This window comes from Lontra canadensis, unplaced genomic scaffold (genome assembly GCF_010015895.1).
Source record: "Lontra canadensis isolate GAN:19392208 unplaced genomic scaffold, GSC_riverotter_1.0 scaffold13, whole genome shotgun sequence".
In the NCBI taxonomy this organism is placed as follows: Eukaryota; Metazoa; Chordata; class Mammalia; order Carnivora; family Mustelidae; genus Lontra; species Lontra canadensis.
Window position 1 is genome coordinate 14,805,407 of NW_022631007.1, and position 11,998 is coordinate 14,817,404.

The 11,998-nt window shown below is 52.0% G+C and overlaps 1 protein-coding gene across 1 annotated transcript; it reads left to right on the forward strand.

The window, feature by feature from the left end:
- The first annotated feature begins 213 nt into the window (after nucleotides 1-213).
- ACKR3 (atypical chemokine receptor 3) lies at nucleotides 214-11,725 on the forward strand. Its single transcript, XM_032857564.1, has 2 exons — nucleotides 214-219; nucleotides 9,808-11,725. The coding sequence occupies exon 2, from the start codon at nucleotides 9,834-9,836 to the stop codon at nucleotides 10,920-10,922; it is 1,089 nt and encodes a 362-aa protein (XP_032713455.1). The 5' UTR covers nucleotides 214-219; nucleotides 9,808-9,833; the 3' UTR covers nucleotides 10,923-11,725.
- Nucleotides 11,726-11,998: the final 273 nt, after the last annotated feature.

Consider the following 11,998-nt stretch of genomic DNA (forward strand, 5'->3'; position numbering starts at 1 on the left):
GGGTGTCGGGGTGGCGGCGCGGGCCGGGAGCGAGGGCAATGCGGGTTCCACAGCTGCCACCTAGAGGCGCCTTCCTGCAGTGTATATAATGCGTGTCCGCCGCCCGAGAGCTCAGTCCTGCAAACTGCTCAGCCCCGAGGCGGTGAGCGCCGCAGCCGCGCAGGGAACCCGGAGCCCTGAGCCCTGAGCCCTGAGCCCGAGCCCGAGCCAGCCGCGGAGGTAAGGAAACGGCTCCCCGAAGCCCTGCCTGCAAAGGAAGGCGAGGAAGGCGGGCAGGGTTTCTGTTCTGAGCTAAGCGGTCTTTTTCAGAGGCCTCTTTCTGAATCGCCCTGATGGTTGCTCAGAGTCCGCAGGTCTGGTGTCTGAAAGCCCGGGCTGCAGGCTGCATGGCTGCTTTGCAAAGCCTGTCTGCTAACTTGGGGGCTGCCCCTTTCTGCGGCAGCAAGTAAAAAGGCAGGTTTCCTTGAGTCGCTCGCTGGTGGAAGGGACCCTCCGTGTGTGCCTGCTGGCTTTAGGAATCGGGTGTTTATTTGTTGCTGTGAGTGTTGAAGCTCGGGTAAGGGGGAGGACTCTGCAAGAAGTCTGCAAGAAGGCAGACTGTCGGTTCTGCTTGCTCGGAGTTGGCATAGGGAACCGCCTGGCACCACGGCTGACCTCTTTCACGGGGAGATCAGTCGGGACATAGATGGACTTGCCAGGAGATAAGCAATTGCAGAACGATGTGAACTTTAGGAGGGGGCATCCTTGAGTGAAGCAGGGAACTGTGCTGTGAATCTTTGTGAGTCCAGAATGTATTGGAATTCGGGGCTTTGCGGGATTCCCGGCTCCTGTAAACCAAGAAGCTGGAAGGGCGAATGTTAATTCAGCTCCGTGTTTGTGGCTTTGACTGCATCCTTGCTAATCTGAGTATTTATTGTGCTCTTGGAAGGTAAGTCCAACTTCAGTTAGGAAAAACAAAACGAAACAAAAAAAAAAGCACACACACAAGTCCAGGATTTTGTAATTTAAAATATACCCTTCAGGTAAAGCATGACTTTTGTTCAGTTCTGTTAGCATGCATAAAGATTCAAGGGGTGACTGACAGTGAGAGCTTTGGGGTGAGGTCAGGGGTGGGTGGTTAGTCAAGACTTGTAACTTCCAGGGAGAATGAGAAGTTGTAAAAGTCAGACTAGCTGTCTCCCTCCCTCTCTCCCTCCTTCTTTTCTTTCTGTCTTCCTTTCTCTTCTCTTCTCTTCTCTTCTCTTCTCTTCTCTTCTCTTCTCTTCTCTTCTCTCCTTCCCTTTTCTTTTTCCTTTTCCTTTTCTCTCTCTCTCTCTCAATTCACTTGCTCACAACAGGATCATTAGGTTTTCCAGAAGTGGAAGCGGGTCCCCTGACATGGTTTATAGCTCTTTGAAGCTATTTGGTGTGCTGACATGCCCTGAAACTTCAATCTGCAGAATCTCAATGTGGTAACTTTTTCTTTTCTCTTTAAACGCAGATGCTGCCTTTGTGTCCTTTTATTTATTCCAGGAAAATGCGGAGATCAAATAGGCTTGCCTAGAAAAGAAAGTGGAGGCTGCCCGGGTCTGTCCTTTACTTTCTGTAGCTTTTAAATGGATAAACTGCCTGTCCTTCCTCCATCAGCACGCGAGTTTCCCCAGATGCAAAGCCTTTCTGTAAAGCAAAGTTGCACAGGGGAGCTCTAGCTTGGAAACAATTTGCTCTTTTTCCCCCTTCTCTGCCATAAACACTTGAATGTGTGCACAGCCTCCTGGGGATTGGTGGAGGGGGGGTGTGTGGAAGAGCAAAAGAAAATTGAGAAATGCCTGTATTTTGCTGCCTGTCCATTTTAAAAAAGGGGCACGCATTGCAATCATAGTTTTAAAAAAGTTCCAGAGAGTATAGCCAAGGCAGCATGCCGGGGCTTAACTAAGTCAGGACTTTGGAGGTGCGTTTTTCCCTTATTAACAGCAAGTCCTGGGAGAATTGAGAAGGTATTATGGTTTCTAATCAGACCCAGAATAGGCAGAGTATAGGCTTTCTGGATGAAAAAAAAAAAAAATCCAAACAAAAAAACCTCCTTCATCAGGAACAGTGGCTTTTTGTGCGATCATCTAGGGAGAGGGGCTCCTGTTTTCGGGGAGGTGTGAGGGAGCTGGCTGAAGTTACTCAGACCTGAGACCAGCCGACCGTCATTCTAGAAACCCTAAGAGTAAACTAAGGAGGAGAAAAACCAAGACTTCAGGCCTTTAGATTTTTCTCAGTGGTTTTTGCCGGGCACAATGGAATTTGGAACTAAAAAGAACTTAGCTTTACTTTTAGGAACAAGAACAGTGTTAGAATGCCTTGCTAGTCGAGTTCTATGCATGTAGGTAGAGTTTAGAAAGAAACCCAAGGCTGACTCACATCAAGTGTTTTTCAAGTCCAGAAAAATTATAGCCCTGGGACACACATTTTCTATTAAGGTAAAAACAAACAAGCAAGAAAAAGAGAGAGAGAGAAAGGAGAGGGAGAGAAGAAAAGAAAAGGGAAAAAGGGGGATTATCTGATTTTGAATACTTGATGGTTTTCTGTAGGGCATATTTGATTTTTTTTTTTTTAACCTAAGGATTGACTAATTTAGAATTGGGGGAAAAAAAGTAGGTGCTTTCCTTGTTAAAGTAATGAGGGGATTGCATATTTTTATGGTGAATGTTTTGCTGAACCACAGGTAGGTTTGGGAGCTGACTCGGTTTTGTTCTAAGCGCTCCAAGGGTGGAGGGACTAAAAAGTGACTCAGGTGGCTTTAGACCACCGTTGGCTAAGGGACAGCTAAAGGACTGTATGTCGGGATAGCCAGCATCTTTGAATTTTCTTATGGTAACAGATACCTTTGCGGGGATCATCCCTGAGTTTTATGAGAAGAGGCCAAGATGGAGTAGCCTTCTCCTGGGAACCCTATTGTGTCTGGCCCAGAGCCTGGCTGACCTCCCACTGCCTCATCCAGGTCCTGAGCTGGGTGGGAATGAGGGCTCTGGTTACACCAGGCCAACCCAGCCTGCAGCTTTGTGACATGGATCTCTCGCTCTGCCTTTCTGGGCACAGCATTGCTTTCCCGTGGGCAGCTGAGCACAATAGACTAGATTGGGTTTCTGGACGTAGGGTTCGTTTTCTCCCCCAAATACTTCAAAGTGGGCGAGGATGCCCCAACCTGTGCGTTAACAGGGAGTACATTGAGGACCCCAGGAGAGGTGGCCTCCCTCTGAATCAGAATAGGGAGTTTTTCTTTTTCTCTTTGACTCTCTATTATTTTTGAGTTTTCTAATGAATTAGAGCAGTTCCCTACTTGTGTGAAATAAGTTGCTGTCAAGACAGCCTTGTTTCTGTTTGCTTGGCACTGGGGGACAGACTAGTTCCCGATCTGCTGTCAGCCCTAGCAGATGGCGGCAGGGAGTCTGCCGAAGCTGAAGCTTCTCTGGTCTTTCCCGTAGATATAATGCAGCATCGATAAAAAAACAAAAACAAAAAACAGCAACAACAAACACACACATAAAAATCAACCTCCCCCCCCCCGCCGCAAAACCCTGACCCCAATGATGTACAATCGCCTAATGATTTTTTAGATGTAGTGTGGGTTCTCCTCACCTGAACCGCATGCCAGCTAGCGTGGAAGGCCTGGGACTCTGGCAAGGAGGCCAGAGCGTGCCTCCCCTGGGGGAAGCCCCTGGAGAAGTGGGGAAAGTGCGGAGAGAAACTGTGTGCCACAGACCAAGATGAGCGCGTCTCTTCTGGCCTGGGCTTGCTCTGAAGGTCGCAGCAGTGAGAAGCCAGACGAGTGATCTGGTCTGAACAGCACTGAATGGCTCTGTGAAATTCCCTCCTGGGAGGACATAGATCCCAAATTGCAGAAAGCCAATAAAAAAAGGTCACTTGGAAAAAAAAAAAAAAAAAGGTCACCTGGAGACAGAGATCCTAAGGAGCTCCAGCGGCCAGAGGGCCCATGACTGTCCAAGCTGGTGCTCAGGCCCGACCTGGCGGGTGTAACCTCATCTGCACCACTGGGGCCTGGGCAGGAGCACCTTCCTCCAGCCTCTTTGCACCCTGTCACCAGAGCTGGCCTTTAACTGCCTGCCTTCGGCCTGGTTTGTGTCACCTCTGACCACCACCACCGCCCCCCCCCCCCCAGAGCCTTTTCTGCTGCAAGCTGCTTCCTTGCTCAAAATCTCTCCTGCCTCCTGCATGGGCAGGCCCAGACTGACTCCCCCGCTCCCCCCCACCCCTCCCCTGACTCTGGTCACCAGCTTTCCTTTGTGGGGAGCTTGGCCTCAGCCTGATTCAGTGACACCCCCCCCATGGTATTTCATTGATCGTCTCACCCATCCATTTCTCCTTGAAGGCCTCCATAAACCACTTGAGTGGAAATCCCTCACCCTCCTGCTCTGGGGGCCACTCACCACCACCCTGCTGCCTTCTTGCCCTTGTCGGTTGGCTGGCGAGTTCTTGGGGGATGGGCCATGGTGATCCCTGTCTATTGGCCCCGGAGCAGTGCCCCTCACAGAGGTGGTTCCACAAACATTCGGAGGCATGAAAAGGCTGATATCTGTCTCAGCTTGATGAGGGGTGCAGAAAAGTGTCTTCTGGACTCCTGCTCCTGGGATGGCCTCAGACCCCTGGTCTTGGTGGAGCCTGATATCACCGCTGACCGGGAGTTCCCCAAACACCCGCCTCGGGCTAGCTGTGGGGCCGGAGGATGAAGACGTGGGGGTGCGGAGCTTGGGCAGGAAGAATGTGGCGCGACACAGCCTGGAGATGTAGGTCCTGTTTGGGGCCGCGGCAGGAGAAACGGGACACCTTCGCTGGGATAGGAGCGGCTAAAGGGTTGGTCGAGAAGATTCTTCCCGGTCTGTGATGGGAATTTGCAAACACGCTGAAGCCCATTTTGGGGAGAGCAGCCAGTTGCTTGAACACTTGGCAGGCTCCGTCACGGAGGGACTGACTCTGGGCCAGAGAGAGGGCCTGTTCTCTGCAGGCCGACTGCCACCCCGTGCAGACCAAGCTTGGGGCCGTCTAAATCTGGCCTGACTGCCAGCTCCCTGGGTGAGCTCAGGCTACCATTTGGAGGCAGTGACATGTTGCCTGCCAGTTGCTATAGTTCACTCGTGGGGGATACTTGGTTGATGAATAAGGAGGCTGAGAAGTGGGAGGCACATCTCCCAGAAAAGTTCTCCCATTGATTCCCCAATGGCCTTCTGCCATTGGGAATTCGGGTGGTGGATGAGTCGCTTTGCAGACCGCAGGCCGGTGGGGAGGACCAGCTAGATGTTGGGTCTGCTGTAGGCCATAGGAAATGTCCCTTCCTGTCCTGGTGGAAGTGGGATGCTCCCTGCATATGGTGGTGGGAAAAGGTCCAGAGCACGTGGCTACTGTAGGGAGGGGGGTCAGAGAGAGCACGGGGAGTGCCAGGGAGAAGTGAGCAGATGGGGACAGGTCCAGTTCTCTGCCCTCAGTTGGGTGTCTGGGCTCGAGCACAATGGAACTCGCACCACCCATGTCTTGTGAAACATCTCTCCATCATGATGTACTTAATTCTTGATGTCAGATTTCAAATAATACAGAAGTTTATGGGGTGAAATTTACAGTCCCCTGTTGGGCCTCCACCCTACCCAGCCTGCCCAAAGCTTTATCCTTCTTGAAGGTCTTTTTTCTATGCCTCTGTGCATGTGTATTTACAGAAAGCTGCTCCTCCTTTTGGCTCTGGTTTTTCTGTCCCCCAGGTCGTTCTCGGTCTGTGTATCTGCCTCTGGCCTCTCCCTTCAGGTATGCTCTAACGTTCTATCTTCACAAAAGCAGATGCCCCCATCTTACGGCTACAGTGGATATGCCCTACTTTATCAAACCATCCCTCTCCCGATGGACATCGAAGTTGCCTCCAGTAAACATACCTGCGGGGACAGCTGGGGACAGTTGGGGACACAGGAATCTTTCGAGAGGTGAAATATGTGAACTTGTAAAATCAAAAAGCTGTAGAAAATTCAAAGCCTGTTTTTTTTCCTTCTGTCAGGACCTTTTAGGCAGATGCCTTACCACTTAGTTGCAAGAGGGTCCCATCCTCCCTCCCGCCTGCCCTGGTGGGGGGCAGCTCTGAGCCCTCAGGAAGGCAGGCAGTGTTGACTCTGAAAGGCGTTCCTGAGCTCTGGCCCCAGACTGGCGGGAGTGGAGGTGCTGCCTTATCCCAGCAGAGAGAGGTTGGTCCCCGTGGGAAGAGGGGTCTCCTCCAGGTCCGGGGCAGACCACTGCTGCCTCCCAGGATGAACACACCAGCACCCTGGCCCAGTGGCCTGGCCACTTAGACGGGAGCACGTATCCTTCCGGATGGATGCAGAATGTGGTGGGGGGGGGGGGCTGTCTGTATACCGGTAGAGGCCATCTCCTGCTTTTGCTGGAGGGCAGCCAGAGTGCTGGTACAGGATGCTCAGGGAGTTAAAGTGGCCCCTGTGGTCCATTGGGCTGCCCCCTCCCTCCACCAGGACAGGAAGAGAGGTTTCCCATGACAAAGTGAGCTTTGTCACCAGGCCTTTGGAAACCTGGGATCTGGGTAGACACTCCATAGTTTGCCATACTGATGGCTCTGTAGGAGCCCTTGTGAGGATCTCAGCCAGTGGCTGAGGAAGATTCCTCTTTCCAGTGGTGGCCACATGCTGTCGCTGGGATGGCATGAAGTGGACTGATGCAGCCCAGCCCTCTTGGACACTGACTCAGGCAGACGGGCCTCTGCTGCAGGCCACACGCGGCATCCATGCAGATTGTCTTTGTCAAATCATATTCTTTCCTGGAAACAGCCCTGGTTTGTTTGCAAAACCAAATGCAGGAAAAATACCAAAAGGACCGGGGGCTAAACTATTGTGAGTCCTGTTTCCCTCTTTAGTCCCCTGTTGGGATTTGCAGGGAGTTTGAGGACCACAATTTGTTTCATCTTCTCTCTATGCCTCCTTCCTTCTCTTGACCACTAAGGCCTCCCACCCTGGGAGGGAGGGGTACCAGGGGGTCCCCCTGGGGGAGGTGGTGGTCCGGGCACAGGCCTCGGGCTTCAGCTTCTGGGCTGATGTTTGGTGGGAGATCAGTGATCGGGGCCCAGCTAGCTTTCACGCTCGAGCCAGGAGCTTTGGAGCCTCTGCTTCTCTCTCCTTCAGCCCTGGCTGGAAGAATCTCACTGGGGCCCTCCAAGGGAGGGGAGAGGACTGCTGGAGGGGAGCCTTGCCTGGTGAGTAAGAAATGCTTCTGGCTCAGAGGACCAGTGATCGCTGAGTCGGGTTTTCATTGCCCAGAGGGCAGAGGTGGAAACCAAAGATGGAGCCGAGCCCTCTCCCACCGTGGCTGGAGCTCCGGGAATAGCGACAGTTGGCAGCCCGGGAGGGTGGGTCCCGACACCTTGACCTGGTAATTTCCAAAAAGGTGGGGTAATTTCCAAAAAGATGAGAGGCAGGGGACTTCTCATAGACCCCTGCCTCTGCGCGGGTCTGACTGTCCATACTGAACAGTGCCCAGGGTCTGTCCGCTGAATGGCATGGGAGGCCCGAGCTCGGTCACTGACTCCTTGTGGTGGTAATCAAAGAGCTGGGCGTACTTGTTCCCAGTCAGGCTAACCAGGGCTGGGGCTCATTCCTTCCTTTCTGGCCCGTGGACAGCCCCATGGATGGCCCCATGGACCGCCTGGACCCTGGGCTCTGTGGCTTCCAAGCACGCCACCAGTCCAGTGGGTCGGGGAGTCCTGGCTCCTCAAAGGTGTTCTCTGTTGCCCCTTGTCCCCACATCCTTTAGGGGCCTTAAGCTGCCTCTTAGGACAGAGTGGTCCAAAGTCTCATAATGTGAGGATTTTGTCCTAAACATGGTCGTGCTGAGTGTCCCTGGGTGCTCCTTGTACTTGTGTGGTCTGTCTGGTCTGGCCCAAGTTGCTGGTTGTAGGGCATGGGAATCCTCCTGCTGGGGTGCTCCGAGGACCACCAGGCTCCCCGGCTGTGGGCCTTGCCTCTGCCAGCAACTCCTGGGCTGCCCAGCATTCTCCCCTCAGCAGTAGGGACACGAGAACCTGCTTAGGTCACCGGGAGAGGGACAGACGACCACTTCAAACCCATAGAGAAGAACTGCCCAGAAGCCTGCAGGTGGTCTCTGCTAATTGAGATTTAAGATGAGGTCACCTGCTGTGAGTTTTGAAACTAAGGAGTGGGTCCTGGCAGGCAGCAGGATGTCTAACCCATCAGGGATGCTGTTCATTTATTCTGAAGGTGAAGCTATCAAGCTGCCCGTCTCTGTTCACCCCTGCGTCTCCCTCCAGGAAGGGACATGGATTCCTTAGGCAGTAAGAGGTGGTTTGAATGTGGAGTGAAAAGGGGGGCTGTGCGTTTTGCCAAAAGGATGAAGGAGGGGCGGGGGTGAAGACTTACAGAGCATCTGCTATGCGCTAGATTCTGGAGCAGGTCCCTTTGTTCTTGGGTGCCTCTGTTGAGATGGTGCTGGTGTCCCAAGAATGCAGCCCAAGACAGGTTAGCGAGTCAAGTTAAACAGCAATGGGGAAGGAATCAGGATTCCTACCCGGGAAGGTCTGGTCTTGGGATGGGTGCTTTTCCCAGCTACGTGTCTACATACCGTTAGCGTAGCCACCTGTGTGCTGACCCGTGGACCAGGGTCACCCATCTTCCTGTGTGATCTGGGGTCCACTTTGGATGAACTTAGCACAGAAGCTCGACTGGGGTCAGTCATTAGCTATGACCCGTGAAAAGGAAGGACAACCATCTTCCCATGTGAGGTCACTCCTAGCAGGATACCCCTGTTCCCAGGGTCACCCAGTGGGCAGCCGACCCAGGACCATGTCCTGCAGGGATTTCAAGGCCCTCGAATGGGTGGGGCACCAGTAGAAGACCGCTCCCGGGAACTCTCCTAACTGGGGCATTTGAGGGGAAATCATCATTTCTAGATGCCATGGTGGTACTTTGGAGCTGAATTCTCTATGGACAATAAAATGGTGACAGTTCAGAGTGTTGGCCTCAGGTCAAGTCAGCAGGAAAGAAAGTTGAGAAGATTGCCCCCTCACCCCAGAAGTGCAGCAGGTGGTGACTTTTGTGCTCTGGGTGTTGGCCCAAGTTGCTCTTGAAGTAGTTGGATAAACAAAAGAAGGGGAAAGTAGGCAGTGGACAGCTGGGTGGCTGCCCTTCATTGAAAACCCGAGGTCTCTGCAGGTTTGGGGTGTAATCAAGCTGTGGGGTGTTGCACACCTGTGGTCTTCATGGCTGCACACTGAAGGTGGCCCATGACCCAGGTTTCCACATGCATTTTGCAGGAAGGTAAAATGAACCGAGTCCAATTTTTGATGCACACTGGGAAGGGAATCTCAAGCGTTCTCATTAGGACACCAGGGCAGGATACTTATAATACAGCAGTGCTAGGAACAGTAGACTCTGCTGTCCTTTGGAATATGGGGGAGAATGGCGCCACTGTTGTCTACTAAGACTGAGTGAGTGGCCAGTGTCGCCGTGGCTTTCAGATGTTTCTCTGGCCCCCAGAGCACGCCGATCTCACACTGTGGGCATAGCCAGGCTGGTGATGCCTGGGGAACACCATCCTACAAAGACAGAGAAAGCAGGCCCTCCTTCTTGCTTAGGCACCGTGCAAACTTAGATACCGGTCCTGTTTTTTTTGTTGTGTGGAGCTCTGCTGGGCTGTTTCCTCTTCTTCTGTTGGGAAGACACCACCGAGTGTGCGGAGCACTGGAAAAGCGCCTTGACCGGGCCTCCGGTGTGTCCTCATGAAGCCACTTTTCCATTGCATTCTCTCTGTTTGGTCTTTGCACAGGCCCTTTGCTTGCTGCCCTCAGCACCATGGATCTGCACCTCTTTGACTACTCAGAGCCAGGGAACTTCTCCGACATGAGCTGGCCGTGCAACAGCAGCGACTGCATTGTCGTCGACACGGTGCTGTGTCCCAACATGCCCAACAAGGGGGTGCTGCTGTACACGCTGTCCTTCATCTACATCTTCATCTTCGTGATCGGCATGATCGCCAACTCGGTGGTGGTTTGGGTGAACATCCAGGCCAAGACCACCGGCTACGACACACACTGCTACATCCTTAACCTGGCCATCGCTGACCTGTGGGTGGTGGTCACCATCCCCGTCTGGGTGGTCAGCCTCGTGCAGCATAACCAGTGGCCCATGGGAGAGCTCACGTGCAAGGTCACCCACCTCATCTTCTCCATCAACCTGTTCGGCAGCATCTTCTTCCTCACGTGCATGAGCGTGGACCGCTACCTCTCCATCACCTACTTCGCCAGCACCTCGAGCCGCAGGAAGAAGGTGGTCCGCCGTGTTGTCTGCGTGCTGGTGTGGCTCCTGGCTTTCTGCGTGTCCCTACCGGACACCTACTACCTGAAGACCGTCACGTCGGCATCCAACAACGAGACCTACTGCCGTTCCTTCTACCCCGAGCACAGCGTCAAGGAGTGGCTCATCAGCATGGAGCTGGTCTCTGTGGTCTTGGGCTTTGCTATCCCCTTCTGCATCATCGCCGTCTTCTACTGCCTGCTGGCCCGCGCCCTCACTGCTTCCAGTGACCAGGAGAGGCAGACCAGCCGCAAGATCATCTTTTCCTACGTGGTGGTCTTCCTCGTGTGCTGGCTACCCTACCACGTGGTGGTACTCCTGGACATCTTCTCCATCCTCCACTACATCCCCTTCACCTGCCAGCTGGAGAACTTCCTCTTCACTGCTCTGCACGTCACACAGTGCCTGTCGCTGGTGCACTGCTGTGTCAATCCTGTGCTCTACAGCTTTATCAATCGTAACTACAGGTACGAGCTGATGAAGGCCTTCATCTTCAAGTACTCGGCCAAGACAGGCCTCACCAAGCTCATCGATGCCTCTAGGGTGTCGGAAACAGAGTACTCCGCCTTGGAGCAGAACACCAAGTGACGTGCTCTGCGGGGTCTCGGGGACAAGTGTGTTGTTTTCTCCATGGCACTGGCTTGTGTCGTTCCCAAGAGTAAAGCAAGGTGGCTTTGGGGCTTGAGGCCGGACTCATGAGGAGAGGGGAGCGGGTGCCACCGAGCATCCTTCCCCTTTTTCTTGGGCGGCCGCGGTGGCTGTCACGGCTCTGTGCGTGCATCTTGCCGTGTGCAAGACCCGTCACGTGTCCGAGTCTGCCGCAGGGCAGGCTAGCCTGCACTTCTGTACAATAAGACGTTCTGTGTTCCCTGAAGGTTTTATATGGTGATTTGTATTTAAATCTTAAGACTTTATTTTCTCATTATTGGTGTACCTTATAAATGTATTTGAAAGTTTAAATATATTTTAAATATTGTATGGGAGCTATAACGCGGACATGTATCCAGAGTGTTGTAGTTTTAAGGCTAGTTTGATTTCAGTTTTGACTAAGGATGACATTAATTGTTAGCTGTTTTGAAATTTTATATATATATATATATATATATATATATATAAATCTATAAATCTATGCCAGTCGTGGCTGAAATGTTTTATTTACGATAGTTTTCTATCTGTGTGGTGCTCTGTACTGGCATGGGATACAGAACAGGAAAGACTCTGTAAAACAGTTTGTGATATTCATAGTTTTGTAAAGTTACCTTAAAAAAGCAAAACGGGGCAGACCTGTTCCAGGCTGCAACACTGTGCACAAAACGAACAGTCTCATTGTGGAGAGTTCTCTCAATTTGTAAGTTATTATTTTTTTTTAAATAAAGATTTGTTTTTCCTAAAAGGCATCCGAGTGTCCAAGTTAAAAGCATGTCTGGCATTCAGGTGGCGTGTGTGTTAAGAATAGTCCCAATCTCTACTGCATGTCAGCTTGACCTAATATGCTTAAGGAAAGAGCGCTACTGTAAAAGTTAACCCAAGGGGTTAACTCGGATGCAATGACATAAAAGGAAAAATATTCGAGCATATTGAGGGTTTTGGTTTTTCTAAAAAAAAAAAAACAACAACAACAAAGAAAACTGTCATGCAGCGTATTTGCAGTAGGTGTGGTCTTC